Genomic DNA, 18,544 nt, shown 5'->3' on the forward strand with positions numbered 1-18,544 from the left:
CTGCAGTGATTTTGGAGCCCAGAAAAATAAAGTCAGCCACTGTTTCCACTGTTTCCCTATCCATTTGCCATGAAGTGATGGGACCAGATGCCATGATTTTAGTTTTCTGAATGTTGAGCTTTAAGTCAACTTTTTCACTCTCCTCTTTCACTTTCATCAAGAGGCTCTTTAGTTCTTCTTCACTTTCTGCCACAAGGGTGGTGTCATCTGCATATCTGAGGTTTTTGATATTTCTCCCGGCAATCTTGATTCCAGCTTGTGCTTAATCCAGCCCAGCGTTTAGAGTAGTGAAAGACTAGCGCAGAAATAAAAATGGTAGGAGCAAACTCGATACTGGAAAGTTTAGCAAACTTTATAAACTCACTCACACCACTCTTTCTCCTTCCTCTTCTTTTTTAAAATACACTGTGTTACAGGGAACTATACTGAATATCCTGTGCTAAACTACAATGAAAAAGAATACGAAAAAATGGATATATGTATATAACTGAGTCACTTTGCTGTACAGCAGAGATTGGCACAACATTATAAACCAGTTCTACTTAAATATTAATTTAATTTTTTTTAAAATATACTATATTATCAGAAAATTTGAGGTACAATAAGGCCAAAAAATCAGATGATGACTTCTGAAAAGACAGCTTGTTACTCACAGTTTCCAAGAAGAAAGGATATGACTCTTAGACAGAGTTGTTATTAAGATCAAATAAATGATATATAAACAGAATCCTGTTTCATCTATTTACATGTTTATCTTTCACCAAAGGTCCCTCTTTGAATTGTTTTTCTATTGTTTATCTTTTCCTTATTAATCTGTAGGCGTTCTGTGTTTATAGGAGGCACCAAACATTTCTTATTTTGAGTTCCGAATATATTCTCCCTGTCTATAGCTTATCTTTACAGTTTGTTTATGGCATCTTTTGTTGTAGAATATCAGTTGCAAAATGTCTTATTTAAGAATCCCTTCCTTCTCCTATATATAAAGACATTCTCTCATATCTGCTTGTAAGTTTTAAATTTGTGCTGTTCATATTGAAATGCTTTGTTTGTGTGTGGTATAAGCAGAGATTTCTTGCACGAGTTATTTTCCTTCAGATTTGTGATACTACTTCTATAATATATTGTTATACATGTCTATGAGTCTATTTCTGGACTCCTATTGTATGCTATGTACTCTTCCCAAACGTTTTACATATATTAACTCATATAACCTTCTTGATAACCCATTTTAATGTGAGGAGACAGACATAGGTTAAGAAGAAACAAAAAAAACACCTAAAGTCCAACAGTAAATGGTAGAGCTGGTGTTCAAACTCTGGCATTCTGACTTCAAAAACAAGCTATCCTGAATGGTGGGTACAGTGTCCTATGCACTGAAATCAAGTGTTTGTAGGATACCATTGTGATATATCATTACATATACAAACACTGTGTGTGAATCTGTTTTAATGCTAAATTTCTTAAGTAATTTTTTAAATGCTTAATCAAGAAGAAGATGTAAAAAGAACAGAAAATTATCATAATTGTACACTTAAAAATATTTTTATGGTTATTCAGGCAAAGTGGCAATGATGTGATAGCAGATATTATCATGAAATTTACATTCACCAGAAGAAACAATGAAGCATCAATGAAAAGCAGAATTGAGTCTATTTTACACCAAATGCCGAATAACTCTGAAAACTTGCCAATGAATCCAACTCAGTTAATATGCAAGTATCATTTTTTTTACATACCATTTCATTTCAGTGTATCCCTCTACAAGTTCTAATTCATGTTTTATTTAATGAGGGACTCTTTTTTCCTGAATTAAATTTTGTGAAAACAACTTACTATGAAGTTAAATGTAATATATAGTTCTCTAATATAAAATATTCTGACGTTTTAAAGAATCATATTCATATAGTAACTTTTATTTGCTAAAAATTCTTTATTATTTTTCCCCTCTCAATACTCTTTACTAGGGACATTGCTGTCAGATATTCAATTTGTAGGTATGTTATAAGAATGGTAAATAGCTGTTCAAGGTCAGAGAACAGTTTAATTTAGGATCCACCTCACTGAGAAAAGAGTATGTAATTGGAAGGTGTCTGGTAAATATTTGTAGAATAAAGAAGGAAATTAGAAGATTTAACAATATCTCTATCTCCTCTCTGAAAATCCACATTACTTCTGCCTGGAATGGAATTCTAGTTCCATTGCTTTCCATCCCTATTGTGATCGCTGTTGTCCAAGCCAACATCATTTCTTACTTTGCACTAGCCTCCAAGCTACACTCCTTTACTTTCACAGCCCTTCCAATGTATTGTCCACATATTGATCAAGAAAATATTTTAAAATATAAATGCAATCTTGCTTAAAAGTCTCCCATGTATTCCCACAAAATGAAACAAAAACACCACCTGGAAGCAGAATACCATATTTCCTGGTTTACTCAGGACAGTAATGGGGACCATGTCAATTGTCTAAGAACCCTTATTAATATTACCTTTTACATGTTCTGATTTGGACAATAAATGATATAGTGATCTCATCTAAAGCATTGTATGATCTCATTCATGCTTAACTCTGCAGCCATTTATTATGCTAGTCTCTTCCTCATTTACCACAATCTGGCCACACCTTTACTTTCTTCATCTGCAAAGATTCTCTCCTTTCTGCCCCAAGCCTTTGCATACTTTGGTCCGGTTTCTTATAACACTTGCTAGATCACTCTCGTGCATCTGTCAAGTATCATCTGGATCATTTCTTTCTAACGTAAGCCTTTTCTGACTTCCACTACTAAATTGTTTACCTCTGTCACAGACATCTTCATTTTCCTTCACAGCATTTATCATAATCGAAACTACAAACTTGTTTCCATGAGTTTGTATTGTCTTCATCCTACTCTATAAGTTTTCTGAAGGCAAGAATCAGTCTGCCTTGTTAATCCTCCTTACTTCTCTTACTCAGTATCTAGTACATAATAAGTACTCTATTAATACTTGTCACATAACTTTTAAAAAAAATTACTCAATTCATGTATAGACACTCCTCCAACTTTGTCATGTACTACTATCTTAAGAAACCATGATTCACCTCATAATAAGCTCCAGATTAAGGAGTTTTGGTGACTCCCACATTGGACTAGTAGTTAATCAGCATATACTTGTTATAATTTTACGAGTGGTTAAAACAATGAAATTCTTTTCTATTTGTTGGCAAATAACCACTACACCAGGCCCACAAAGTTGCCTCCCTAACCCCTCCAAATTCTCCCATCCCTATCCTGGACCTCCATCTCCTGACCCTGAAGCTACAGAGTTGATGCTTAGCACAGCAAGGACCTCCAAGACACTGCTCCAGCTCTGTGGGTGGTTGTGTCCTTCCTGACTTGCTGATGCTCATTCAAGTTTGTTTAATTCCCACAACAACCACATACTATATATCCTTCTATTGTCCCCACTCAGAAAAGATAGATAATTGTCCAGGGCATATAGGCAGCATGAAGGCTATTGTTAAAAGTAAAGGTGTCAAAAAAAAAAAAAGAGTATAGGTGTCGAATGATGAAAGCATGTACTCAAGTAGTAGCTAAAGGGATGGGAAAGATGGGGCTAATTCAAAGGATAGTTAGATGCTAGAAGGTACAAAATCTGGAAGCCAATAAGATGTGGGAAATGATGAGAAAAGAGTTAGAGACCATTTCAGATTTCTAGCTATTGGTGGAAGTGATGTCACTTACTAAGTGTGTGTGTGTGTGTTAGTGGCTCAGTCGTGTGCAACTCTTTGAGACCTCATGGACCATAGCCCACTGGGCTCCTCTACCCATGGGATTTTCCAGGCAAGGATATCAGAGTGGGTTGTCATTCTCTTCTCCAGGGGATCTTTCCAACCCAGGGATCAAACCTAGGTCTCCTGCACTGCAGGCAGATTCTTTATCATCTGAGCCACCAGGGAAGTAGTAAATTGGGGCTAAAATTTGGTGACATTGAGTTTGAGATGGCTGTAGGTCATTCAGAGGAAACAGCTCTGTAAGCAGAAACTAAACTGGAATAGATAGACCTTCAGTGTCTGGTACCAACACAGTTTCTTTCTGTGCTCTCCCATCACTTTCCTACATGCAACATTTGTATTATCTCTACTGACTTCATTGCTACACAAACATCTTATATCTTCATGCATTTGTGCCACTATACCTTTCACCTGGAATGCCTCTCACCTCTTGGCTGCCTGAAAAATTGCTTTTAGGTATTCAAAATACAATTCAAATATTATTTTCACCATGATAACATCTGTGAATCAGACAGCATTAGTAGTAATGCTCTCCTTTCTCCTCTCTACTTTGCATTTAAATTTATTTGAATGATTCCTTAATTAATTTCTTTCTATAAATTATGTGAGAGCAAACTCCCTATGTTTTGTTATACCTGCAGTACTACAAATAATATCAGTCGAGGAATACAGATATAGTTATATGTATATATATACATATATTTTGGAGCCTGTGACTCAGATTCTCTTAGCACATCTGGGGTGGAGCCTAGGAATCTAAATTTAGCAGTCCTACAAATGATTCTGATTATGATTGTCTGAGGACTACATTTTAAGAGATTAACATGACATGATATACAGTCTTTTTTGTATTGATCTGACTCCCGCTCTTTTTTTAACACTAGCAATAACTGGCCAGGATACAGTACAATTGTTCACTCGAGGTAAGATTTTAAATTACTTTGTAAATGTGGTTTACCAAAATAACAAAAGTAAATGTTCAAGTGATTTGTACCCTTTGCCAAGGAAGTGTCTATTGAGATGGTATCGGTATTCTTAGTTTATTCATGTAGGTTGTTGTTGAGATTAGACACTGCTGACCTCATTGGGCTATGAAGTGATGTTTAGGTTTTCTCCTATTTTTAGAAGGAGGAAGAAGTATCAGTGCCATTCCACCCACTCTGTATCAAGTTTGGTCACATTAAAGTTTTCTTGGCAGCTTTGGGAAGTTTTTCCAGCCCTGATTCTATGGTAGCGTTTTAGCAGATTTGCAAATTACATTTGGCTGCACCATTTATATAGCTTTTCCTAACTACCAGAATAGTTTGCTTTGTGATAGATTTAAGTTAATCATATAGTATAATAAAAAAATTACAAAAAGCATTATCAGTTTTATGTCTATAACATAACAGAAAATTCAGGGCTTTCCAATGTAATTATATATACTCTCAGGCTAGGATAGCAGACATATAACTCCTAGAAAAGAGTAGTTTGCTCCTTGGGCTGATAACATGTAGTTAGAAATTAGTTTAATATATCTTGATAGCTGGCCTATCTCAGACACTTAAGTGATATTATAAGTTAATACTTCCTCTATGGGTGTTTTTCAACTTCATGTATATTTATTTTAATAATTAATGCTTCCTTTTTGTTAGAATATGCTTAAATAATTTACTAGGGGCTTCCCTGGTGGCTCAGATGGTAAAGAATCCGCTTGCAAGTGGGAGACCCAGGTTCGATCTCTGGATCAAGAAGATCTCCTGGAGAAGGGAATGGCAACCCACTCCAGTATTCTTGCTTGCAGAATACCATGGACAAAATAATGTACTAGAGAACTTTCTTGGAGTATGCAGCAAAGGACCTATACGCCATTTATATTCTTAATAGAAGTCTATTCCTCCTCTATCTGGGAGATCTGTTAGAAAATAAATGCCTTTGGATGGCATCCTATTGAAGTAATATCATTTACCTTAGAGCTGGTTCAGCAACAGAAATTTTTCAAGGTGATTTACCTCTATTTTCTTAGTAACATACTAACCAAGAGGAAATAAATTATGAAAGTAGGAGTTGAGTGATCAAGCCCACTCCAGCGCATTTCAGCTTTGGCCACTGGAGTGTCATGGGCTTTCTTAAGATGTTTAAATAAACCTAATCTAGATACTTAAAAACTCTCAATCACCCTCAAGAATATTCTGTGGACCTAAAGTAGTTCCTTTTCTAGGGCCCATTTGGTAAGATAGAGTCAGTTATGGATGTGGACTGGGTCGTCCGTGATGAACTGCATTACCACTACAGTCTTCATGATAAGAGCAGTTTCCCTCTAACGTCACTATGCACATGAATCACTTGTTAAATGCAGCTGCTAAGAAGTTCTGGGAACCTAATGTATGGCTTGGTGACTCTAGTTAGTAATATGGTATTATACACTTGAAAGCTGCTGAGAGTAGGTCATAAGTATTCTCATCAAACATACACACAAAAATGAGTTAACTGTGTTAGGTGTTGTGGGCTTCCCAAGTGACTCAGTGGTAAAGAATCCACCTGCCAGTGGAAAGATGCAGGAGACCTGGGTTCAATCCCTGGGTCAGGAAGACCCCCTGGAGGAGGAAATGACAACCTACACCAGTATTCTCGCCTGGAGAATCCCATGGACAGAGGAGTCTGGCGGGCTACAGTCCATAGGGTCTCAAAGAGTTGGACACAACCTAAGTGACATGCCCATGCATGCATGTGTGAGGTGTTAGATGTGTTAATTATCTGGAACTTGGTAATCATTCTGCAGTGTATTTGTATATCATATCATCACATTGTACACTTTAAATATATACAATTTTATTTGTCAATTCCTTAGTAAAGTTGGAGGAAAAATGCAATTTTTGATTTGTTCCCTAATGTGGGTCTGAGAGTCAACATTTCTTTTTGTTGTTGTTCATCTTTATTGGGGTACAGCTGACAAATAATATTGTAATATACTTAAAGTGTACAATGTCATGATTTGATATATGTATATATTATGAAAAGAGTTCCCTTATCTAGCTAATTAACACATTCATCATCTCATGTATTTATTACCTCTCTCCCTTTTTTTTGGCAAGAACACTTAAGTTCTACTCTCTAGCAAATTTCAATTATATAATATAGTACTGTCATAGTCATAATGTTATACATTTGATTCTCAGACCTTATTCAGCTTATATCTGAAAGTTTATATCCTTTAACCAAACTCTTCCTATTTCCCCTACACCCTGGCAACCACTTTCTGCTGTTTCTAGGAGTTTGACTTTTTTATTTCCACATAGAAGTGATACCATGCAGTATTTGCCTTTGTCTGGCTTATTTCCTTAGGACAATACCCTACAGTTTCATCCTTATTGTTGCAAGTGACAGGATTTCCTTCCTTTTTAAGGCTGAAAAACATTCCAATGTGTGCGCATGTTGTTATGTGCATATATACCATTATTTCTCAATCCACGCATCTACTGATAATCACTTAGGTTGTTTCCACACAGAGCCAACATTTCTATCAAGCTCTTTTGGGACACTCATGTTGCAGGTCCACAGACCACACTTTGAGTAGCAAGGCTATTGAGAAGATGGATATTCCCCAGGGAACCTGTGGCCTCAGCTAGTTCCTCTAGCACTGGCCTACCTGAACCCCCACTCATGACAAATTCCAAAGAACTCTGAATCTGCTCCACAATTTGAAGCCTCCATGACAATCAAGTTCAGAAATGTTCTCTAAAATGAAGTCTATAGGTAACAGTCAGATAAGTATTCTAAAAGTATAACATATTGATCATGCTTTTGGAAAGCCTAGCATGTCCTAAGAATACATAAAAGACATAAAAGTCATAAATTATGGTGACACTCTTACAGCATCTCCCAGATGTAAGCGTCATGATTTTCCTAGCACATTACTTCCCTTTCCCATTAGAATGTGGGGTCCGCTCGGACCTGATAACCTTGTCTGAGGAGAGAATCATAGGAGGCACTAAAGCTGAGGAAGGAGACTGGCCATGGCAAGTCAGTCTACAGTGGAGCGGTTCTCACCGCTGCGGAGGAGCCTTGATCAGTAACACGTGGATCCTGTCAGCAGCTCACTGCTTCAGAAGGTAAGACTGCAGTTCCCTATCCATCTTAGCATGCCCTAGTTGTCTCAGCGAATACCTAACGTCTGTGTTAGAAGGTATCAATCAATCACATAGTACTAGAGAGATTAAGTAACTTGCCCAGAATAACACTGCCAATGTGCAACACATGTAAGGTTCATATATAAATTCACCTGGTTCCAAAACTTGCTGAAAGAAAGGAAAAGAAGGGTGGGAGAGAGGCAGACAGAGAAGAGTGCCTTTTGGCATCTTCACTAAAACGACCTGAGTAAAAGAAGTTTAGTGTAAAAAAATCCATGTATTTGCTCGTTGTCAAATATTTTTTCTTTAGAATTTCTAACTAGCACTTACTCTTTTGCAAATTGCTATACCTCATAAAAGTATCTCCTGGATAATATATATAATTTCTATTTTTCATATAACTCCACTATCAAAACTCTACAAAACTCTCAAATTATTTGGTTACATTTTGTTTTTATTCAACCTTAAGAGCATGTTGAATTTATCAGCTTCCAATTCACAGAACCTTATTTTCATCAGTTTGTATAAGACTTTTTCTCTCATTTTATTTTTCTCCTGTCATACCTGAATTCCAATTCTAGTGCCTTCCCTGCCCCCATAGGCCTCACCCAAATACTTGACATGTGTCTTTAAATATGCAATTATCTGTAAAACCTTTAGTTTGTGTGTGTGTTTCTTTAATTTATATGAGTAACACTGTGTATAAGTCTCATATTGTTCCTTAATGTTTTTGCTCAACCCTGGCAATTTTAATCTGGTCCACAACTGCATCCACAATATCCCTTCATCCAGCTAGGCTGCACCAACTTCCCGCTGCCACAGACTGCAGCACATACAACTTTTTCTCACGCCTGCATATGTGCCTCTCTATAAACCTTCATCATATCACTGCAGATGGTGACTGCGGCGATGAAATTAAAAGACACTTGCTCCTTGGAATTCAAACCTAGACAGCATATTAAAAAGCAGAGACATCACTGCCAACAAAGGTCCATATAGTCAAAGCTATGGTTTTTCCAGTAGTCATGTATGGATGTGAGAGTTGGACCATAAAGAAGACTGAGTGCCAAAGAATTGATGCTTTTGAACTGTGGTGTTGGAGAGGACTCTTGAGAGTCCCTTGGACTGCAAGGAGATCACATCAGTCAATCCTAAAGGAAATCAACCCTGAATTTTCAGTGGAAGGACTGACGCTGAAGCTGAAGCTCCCCAATACTTTGGCCACCTGATGCAAAGAGCCGACTCACTGGAAAAGACCCTGATGCTGGGAAAGACTGAATGCAGGAGGAGAGGGGGACAACAGAGGACGAGATGGTTGGATGGCATCACTGACTCAGTGGACACAAGTTTAATCAAACTCCAAGAGACGGTGAAGGACAGGGAAGCCTGGCATGCTGCAGTTCATGGAGTCACAAAGAGTCAGATATGACTGAGCAACTGAACAACAACAAATAAACCTTCCAGAATTTCTCTGACACATGTACCCAGAAGTGTATATACAGTGTGATAAATACACTGAAGTGCTTTCCAGAATTTTGTATCTTCACATTTAATGCAAAAGAATTTGAACTTCTTTCTCACCAACACAGTATTGTTCTTTTTCAATTTTTTTCATTCTTATGAATGAAAATGAACATCTAATGAACATTAGATGTTCATTACTGTTATAATTTCCACTTCTCCACTTATTAGTGAGTTTGAGTATTTTTCATGTCTACTGGCTGTTTGGCCTTCTCCTCCCATAAATGCCTATTAATATTTTTTGTTCACTTTATAATGGTTCTCTTTCCATTTATTGTTGGTTTATAGAATTCTGTTTATTCTACAAAAATTTTAGATGTTAAACATTGCAAGTATTTTCTCATGGTTTTTCATTCATCTGATAAATATGTCTATGGTGCAGTTAATTTTGTTTTTAGTTTTATATACTTTTTAATTGATTTGCTTTTTTAATGTTACAGACCTTTTTATTGAAGTAGAGATGATGTACAATATTATATGTTATAGGTGCACAACATAGTAATTCACAGTTTTTAAAGGTTATACTCCATTCATTATAAAATATTGGTTACATTCCCTGTGTTGTACAATATATCCTTATAGTTTATTTATTTTATACATAACTGTTTATAGTTCTTAATCCCCTGCCCTATCTTGTGCCTCCCCCTCTTTCTCCCCCTAGTAACCATTAGTTTGTGCTCTATGTATGGCACACTTAATATTGATTTCATAAAATTCTTTCTTCTTAACTGTTCGGTTTGTATTTTGGGAGTTTGGCAAAAAGTCCTTATTCCTGTATCATAAAGATAATGCTTTACATTTTGTATATATTAGTGCTCTGTCTCTCTCTGTATTCATACACACAAACATATGCACCAAAATCTTCAATAAGCAACATATTTAGTACAGAAAAATCATTTACCCACTGATAAGACAAGGAGCTCCTTCATCACTACTATTTAAATGGAGCTTCTGCCTAAAGGAAAGGAAAAAATAACAGAAGGAATCAGTTAAAACTAAAGTGAACATTGTTTCAGACTTCTTAGTTGCTTGAATGGAAGAATGTAGAAAAGGGAGAAATCAAAGAAAAGTTTTGCTATACTAGTGTTCATCAAAGTACCAGGATATCCTCATTGGAATAACAGAACACCAGGATGTTCATCACCCCAGGATATGTTTGCTAAAGCATTTCTATGTTTCTTTAGACCAGTGATCATTGTGCCAGTAAAGAGTTACAGAAATAGATTCCAAAGAAATGTCGATCAAATAGTTCCTAGATGGGGGGGGGGGGGCGGGCAGGGCTGGATGACAAATGTAAAATCCAAACATTTGAAATTCTCACAAGTTCTCTATTCAAATAGCATGTTTTCATATTTTTTAGCTACTCTGATCCTCGTCAATGGATTGCCAGCTTTGGTGCTTCCACAACATCTCCTCAACAGAGAGTAGGAGTAAGGACTATTTTAATGCATGACAATTATAAACCTGAAACTCATGAAAATGATATTGCACTTGTACAACTTGACAAAGAAGTCACCTTTAACAGATACATTCACACAGTGTGTCTCCCAGAGGCTAACCAGGCCATTTCACCTGGTTCTGCTGCTTATGTAACAGGATGGGGATCTCAGAGTTATAGCGGTAAGTATCTCAGGAAAAATAAAAACAATGACAACAGCAATATCTCCTGGTACTTGCCACTATGCATTTTTTTCTAGTCAAGGGACACCTTAAAGGCAGGTTCTACAGAGAGAACCATCCTACAGTTTGATCATCCTAAGCTCTAACAAGTGTTCCCTCAGCAAAGCAAAGTGCTGTCCCTAGAAACTATAGGGAATTCTCAAATACAGTAACAAGGAAACGTGAAAGGAAGTGATGAAGAAATCTGAGTTCTTCAATGATCCAGAGACTCTATAAGGACTCAAGTGGCTCCCCTAAAAGGAAAATTTTAAAAATTTAAGATAGAATTTGGATAGGTATCCTCTAAGGGTTTTAACAACCTTTAAGGTATTACCAGCCATTTAAGTTATTCTGAAATGAAATCAAATCCTGCCTTTACAGCAAGAAATTCTGTGTGTACACAAGTGTTTTTGACACTTGCTTTTGAAGTGAATAAAATCAGATAAAAAATAAGGATGACATGAAAGAGCAAATATGACCAAGGGGAAAACAAGGGTGTTGGCTAGGGAGTGGAAGGGTAGAATTAACAATGCGTTCCATGTTTCTACCCACGTCGTAGACCATCTCTCCAAGGAATAAAACAAAAGCCTCATTGTCCTAAAAAAAAGTTCATTGTATTTTCATGGCCCAGAGTAATTCGGTATAATAGATAAAATTTGTGCCAATAAGAAAAAATGGCAATGCCATAGTGAAGGAACATCAATATGCAGTAAATTCATTCTTTAGCCTTGAAACCAGATTGGTTACTCTTTTGTTACTAGATTAAAGGTTACTCAGCGTGTAACTTTCTAATTCAGAGTCACTCAGTGGATATTTCAGATTCTACTAATCTATTTTAAGGAAGCAGATGCTTTTCCCTTAAGGTCTAAGGAGCACTCTGTCACAAAGCTAAAATAAAACAAGCAAAACAAAGATACTGATGTGTGTAAAGGGGTTATCCGTCTCTAATACAGAAATCATTGCTAAGGAAAAGACTCCTAGGACATCTTCAGTAGCCTTCTTTGCTGAATAAGAGATATATTTGGAATACAAATATTCTTTTCTATATTCACCATAGCATCATTAATACATCTAACCTGAAGTCCATTTTCTTTCTCCCTTTATACTTAACAGGCAGCACAGTTCAAAATCTAGAACAAGCACAGGTCAATATAATAAGTAATAATATATGTAATGCACCAGCTGGTTATAATGGAGCCGTCCTGTCTGGAATGCTGTGTGCTGGACGACCTCAAGGGGGAGCGGACGCATGCCAGGCAAGTTCAAGACAACCTTATCCATGTCATTGTTCAAGTTTATAAGCACTTACTAGCATGTCTTACCATGATAGACATAGTAGTAATAGTGTTAGTGGCTCAGTCGTGTGCAACTCTTTGTGACCCCATGGACTGTAGCCTGCCAGGCTCCTTTTGTCCATGGGATTCTCCAGGCAAGAATGCTAGAGTAGATTGCCATTCCCTTCTCTAGGGGATCTTCCCAACCCAGGTCTCCCGCATTGCAGGCAGATTCTTTACCATCCGAGCTACAACATAATTTTACCCTAAATGTCTAGATTTTACAGACTCTTACATGAAATTTTCCTGCATGTTCCACTCTGGGCCTCACTGATTTTCAGCTAAAATACTATAATTCCTACAGTTTATGTCTCAAAATAGCACTTTATATAAGAATTTATGAGATCCTATTTGTTTTTGTTCATTCATTCATTTTTTTAAATTGCATCACTTAATTTCTATGTGCCAGACTTTGTACTTATACAACATCACTTGAGCTCAGCAGGTCTATGGTCTAGAAGAGAGAACACAGGCCTCATGTCTGCTCAGTGAGGCAGTAGAGCTGGCCAAATATAGGAAACATTGCATCTATTAAACTAAGTCCCTCTTAGTTTAATATCTGCTTGCCCTCTCTTGGTAACATGTTTTGCAGAGAAATCTCTTACTATAGAAGAAATAGCAGAAAAACACAGTGATGGGAAAGTGCTGATAACTGGCAAACTGGAGCACATATGCATTATCTGTAGGGACCAGGAGCCAATCGGCTCCACACAGGGCTTGTCATGCAAGCTGGTGATTCAGACACTAAACCCTTCTCCCCATATAAACCAGTGATTAAGCATGCATGGAAGAACTAACTACTAAGAGCAGTCAAATGAATACCAAACTATTCTAGAAGCATACTTGGTAACAATAGCTGACTTTTATTAGTACTGACCATTTACCAGGATGTACTCAGAGTTCTAGGTGTGCTAAACTCTATTAACCACATAAAAATATTATTTACGGAGGGAGAAGCTGAAATACAGAGGGCTGTTATGTGGCTTACTGGAAATCATATAGTTATTAAGTAGAGGATTAAAACCTAGACTAATTCAAGAACCTCAGACCTAACCCATCTTGCAACATGGAAGATGTACCAGTTTTTCTCTCCATATGGACTATTACATGTACAAATATTTAGTTCGTTGATTTATTATCAATATTATAAATGGCTCATAAACATTTCATGAGGAATGCTTTACTCATTGCCATATAAATTTCTTTTCTGTTGTTCACCAAAAGGATATTTTTGATATATCAATACTATACATGAAACACTATGCATTATGCTATGAATAGGAAGATAAATGAGATTTCTAAAAATATATTCATCCAATAAATATCTTCTTAGTATCTCCTTTGGGCTAGAAGCTTAGAGTATAGCAGTGTCCAGAACATGTATGCCCCACTTCCCTGATGAACCTTACAGTATAGCCTGAAAAATAGACACTGAACAAGTATTATAAATGCAATGACAGTTGCAGAGATGTGCACCTGCTACAACAAGGGAAGCTGACTCAGTGGGAGTAAATTCAAAAGGTATGCAAATGTGCTTGTATAAAATAATGAAGTAGCAATGAAGGAGAGATACACAGGGTGTGGGAGCACTGGCAGTAAAAAATAATCTAGCCCATAGCTAGAAGGGGTGACACTAGGGAGGAAAGGTGGAAGTCAGGGGTAACCCCCTGAAGGAGGGGAGCCTGGTCAGGGTAGCAGGCTGGTGAAGTCTAGGAGATGTGCTTCTCATCTTCTCACACTTGCTGAAGGAACAACGTGTGTACTTGGAGGATTTTTTAAATTTTTGCATGACTTAGTATATAGTATTTCAACAGGAAATATAAGACTAACTTTACTGTCATTATGTATGTGATTTCTACTATCAGAGAAATAAACTTCTTCATACTTTGGGGTTGTCTTCATGCTTAAATAATCTATCATTCTATTTCCTTCAGGGTGACTCTGGTGGACCTCTAGTACAAGAAGACTCACGGCAACACTGGTTCATCGTGGGGATAGTAAGCTGGGGGTATCAGTGTGGTCTGCCGGATAAGCCAGGAGTCTACACTCGAGTGCCAGCCTACCGTGACTGGATAACCCAACAAACTGGGATCTAGTGCAATAAATACATCTTAGTTCAAGAGTCTGAATGCAGACATGCCTGTCTAAAATTCTAAAACTTTCCATCTGCAAAAGAAACTAAGTGTCCTATTTTAACATTGTTACATAAATATGTTTCACACTATTTAATCTTTCTCTGTTACTATGGGTTTATATTTTCTCAAGAAAATTACATGAATGTTGCATAGTACTGGGGCTATGTGCCAGGGGAAACATAGTAAACTAGTTACAGAGGTAACAATTATGCTATACTTGTGATAACTTAAGTACTGCTAGTGAGCAAAGCAGGTACCTGGAGAGTGGAAACTAGAGGCAACTGCACAAGTCTCCAGGGTCAGAGGAGTTTCCTCTAAGGAAGTCTCATGGAAGCTGAGAAAGGTGCAAAGTATAGAAACTTGCAAAGGAAAAACTTGTAGATAACATTCAGGGCAGAATACCATGAGGCAAGAAAAATACTAGTTTTTTAAATTTCTGGTTACTTAATATTTCATATGAGGTGTGAGTCCTAAAGTCATGTATGAAGTCACTGTAGAGTCATACAGCAATCTTAATTATCCTGTAGGAACATGCTCCCATGAGAACTAACCAATGAATTTCAGGCACTTAACAATCCAAACTAGAATATGCACTCCTCATCAGAGAACCAAAGAATTATAATTTTCGTAACTATTATTTAAAATACCTTCATCAATGTGAATGAGAGAATTCGTCTCCTCCATAGAGAAACTGAGTAAATATATCTACACAACATTCTCAGGTAACTTACAACTGTGTACATACGCGTTGCTTTTCAACAAGTAAATATGAGTAACTTTAAGATCTAAAAATCACCAGTGGCGGTTATTTTGAAAGTTTAGGATCCTCTGTAGCTAAACTCAAGTAATGAATTGAAAGTCATGAGGGGAAAAAATGGGAAGGATTGGTTTGCAAAAAAGTAAAAATAAAAAAGGTAAATAGCTTTATTTCAATACAATTATCTTGGTGAAGAAACTTTTCTCTCTCTCCTTTTTCCTCCCTTTTTCTCCCCCCTCCCTCCATCCCTCCCTCTCTCTCCCTATCTCCTTCCCTCCGTCTTTTAATACATGCACACCCAAAGAACATGCATAAAATGTATTAACATTTAATGGCACAGCAATTTATGTAATATGAATTATGAATGTTACTGAATTTTTATGGGATTCTAGCATGCTCATCTATGTGTCAGAGCTTCCTGCTTTTAAAAGCTAATTCATGACACTTGGATATCAGAACAACTGCATGCATTGTGATGAAAATGTCTTGTATTTGCTCATGTAAAATTGTGAAGAAACCTCCATTGAAATCATTTACTTTATAGAAGTTGAAAACTTAACTGACTCTCAATGAAATGTACAAATAAGTATTGGTACACGTTATTCCAAATAAACTATTTTAAAATCATTTCTCTGCCTAAGTATTTATTGGAAGTTATGGTTTACGAAGGACAATCCAAAACAATTTATTTAATTGGTTCTCCAGCAAGAGAACTGACAATTAGACTCTACAGTCTTTCCACTTCCAACTGCCTTATAATCCAGCTCTATAACTAAGCAAGCATCCAGCTTGACACTTCCTGGCTGCTCCCAATGAGGACAATATTAAACTGGTCATTTAGAGTAAGTCTCAAGGGAATGTATTTGCGCAAGAGTGTTGGTGTGTTTTCATGTTTGTGCATGTGCCTTCACATATCATAAACATACTAGTTTCTATTTATTGAAACCTATAAAGGAAAGTACTTATTTAGCAGAAAATAAAGCAAATTCGATTATCTCTTTAAAATATTTAGCAAAAATATTAATATTTTTATGAAGAGACATTTGAATAAATCCACCTCTCACATATCACTTCATCTCCAAATTCTCTCATGATGAAGCAAAAACTTTAAATTCACCAGGAACAAAACAAATTATCCAGAGCAAAGAAATCAAACTGATCAGAATTCAAATTAAATAGAAAGCCATTCTGGTGAAAAAGAAAACTGAACTAAATGAGAAATTAATTTAAAGAGCAAACAAAGCTCAGGCATTTTCCTACCTCCAATCACATAAGTTAGACTGGAATTACTTATGCAATAAAAATCTGTTTATACAGTATTAATAAATGATTTTTTCCTTGCAAAATTCATCCATCTAATGAGTCATTCGTTTTTTTACTCATCTATTTGTTTACCAATAGATTCTGAGCACTTCCAATTTGGCAGGAAAATTGTTGGCCAGCTGAGTCAACTTCAAGGAAAGAATAAGGTAAGCCAAAGAAGATGCAAAAGTCTTGAGGTGATTACAAGTTTGTGGGTTTGAGGAACACGAAGGGATTTCCGAGGTGGCACTAGTGGTAAAGAACCCACCTGCCAATGCAGGAGACCTAAGAGACGTGGGTTTGATCCCTAGGTTGGGAAGATCCCCTGGGGGAGGTTTGGCAACCCACTCCAGTATTCTTGCCTGGAAAATCCCATGGATAGAGGAGCCTTGCCAGTTACAGTCCATGGGATCGCAAAGAGTCAGACATGACTGAGCGACTAACACACAAGAAGTCAGCATGACTGGAGCAAAACTAATAAAAGGAAGACTGGTGTTAAGGGAAGTTGAAGAAATAAATGCAAAGGCAAAATTCTGAAGGGAAATTAGATGATGATGATGATTTTTTTTTTTTTTACTTTCTAGACTTCCCTGGAGGGCCAGTGGTTAAGACTTCACCTTTCAATCTGGGGCACATGGGTTTGATCCCTGGTCAGGGAACTAAATCCCATATGCCTTGAGGCCAGAAAACATAAAACAAAAGCAACATTAAAACAAATTCAATAAAGACTTTAAAATGGCCTACATCAAAAAAGTCTTTAAAATTTTTCTATTTTCTGAAGACTAAACTGGTGAAACTGAGGTTAATCATCAGTTGGATCCATTAAACCTGGATCCACTGATCCACCACCTTCACTGATCCAACTTCCTTTAACTGCTACTACAAAACTTGTATGTCCTCCAAGTGGCATGTAACCTAAACAATATAATGTTTTCCCAAGTTGTGTCCAGTTCAAGCTCCAGTTGCTTAAGACTGGTGGAGATGGCAGACCCTCCAACCTGGAATGCCTGAGTGACCACTTAGTGACATTTTGAAGTTAGAGGGCCAGGTGCTCCACCCTCAGAACATGCCAACACCACCATTTTATGACCATGAGTTCCATGATGAAGGCTGTAGCTTAGTTACATCTATGCAGAACCACAATTACCTTATCTTTTTCTTATTTCCAATCATCTTTCCTCATTCTCCCCACACTTCAGACCACCCTGTTTGCTTATCCCAAGTCCCTCCCTTTGGGAAGTCTGATTTGATATTTTGTTCTCCCATCTCCTCACTTGGCCATCTAATGAATATGAAACAAAGTCCCCCTGAAGCTGAGTTCCTCTGCCAAATTTATGATTAACCTCTCTATCCAAAACTATTTTTCCTTTCTTGCCCCGTACTTATTAAGGAGTTTCAAAGAAAAGAGGAGATTGATATTGAGCAGGACCCTGTGGGGTCCTCCTGGAAACAAAAGCACTTCCTTGCCCCCTCTGTTTCTTGTTCAAAGACTTTCCCTGTGTTCCAAAGAGCACATTTAAACTGCTAATAATTAGGAATTTGAGGGAAAGCAAAAACAAAGGAAAAGCAGCCAAGAAACAATAGCGTAATGATAAAAAAAGAATATTCAGTCAGTTCAGTCGCTCAGTCGTGTCCAACTCTTTGCGACCCCATGAATTGCAGCACACCAGGCCTCTCTGTCCATCGCCAACTCCCAGAGTCTACCCAAACCCATGTCCATTGAGTTGGTGATGCCATCCAACCATCTCATCCTCTGTCGTCCCCTTCTCCTCCTGCCCCAAATCTTACCCAGCATTAGGGTCTTTTCCAATGAGTCAACTCTTCACATGAGGTGGCCAAAGTATTGGAGTTTCAGCTTCAACATCAGTCCTTCCAATGAACACCCAGGATTGATCTCCTTTAGGATGGATTGACTAGATCTCCTTGCAGTCCAAGGGACTCTCAAGAGTCTTTTCC

At 37.2% G+C, this 18,544-nt stretch overlaps 1 protein-coding gene and 1 long non-coding RNA gene across 2 annotated transcripts in view; one reads left to right on the plus strand and one right to left on the minus strand.

Moving 5' to 3' along the window:
• The window catches only part of TMPRSS11D (transmembrane serine protease 11D), a gene marked incomplete at its 5' end in the record, with an annotated part of 30,677 nt that extends 16,163 nt beyond the window's left edge, over positions 1–14,514 (plus strand). Inside the window, 6 exons of the mRNA XM_081571159.1 lie at positions 1,558–1,710; positions 4,651–4,694; positions 7,685–7,862; positions 10,762–11,025; positions 12,178–12,316; positions 14,329–14,514. Coding sequence (XP_081427285.1) covers positions 1,558–1,710; positions 4,651–4,694; positions 7,685–7,862; positions 10,762–11,025; positions 12,178–12,316; positions 14,329–14,490 — 940 coding nt within the window. The remainder of the gene's footprint in view (positions 1–1,557; positions 1,711–4,650; positions 4,695–7,684; positions 7,863–10,761; positions 11,026–12,177; positions 12,317–14,328) is intronic.
• LOC145544777 (uncharacterized) overlaps positions 1–18,544 on the minus strand; it is a 207,062-nt gene that overhangs the window by 80,892 nt on the left and 107,626 nt on the right. The window lies entirely within an intron of this gene.

Source organism: Giraffa tippelskirchi, chromosome 1 (genome assembly GCF_054371585.1).
Source record: "Giraffa tippelskirchi isolate mGirTip1 chromosome 1, T2T-mGirTip1v1.2.pri, whole genome shotgun sequence".
Taxonomy (NCBI): Eukaryota; Metazoa; Chordata; class Mammalia; order Artiodactyla; family Giraffidae; genus Giraffa; species Giraffa tippelskirchi.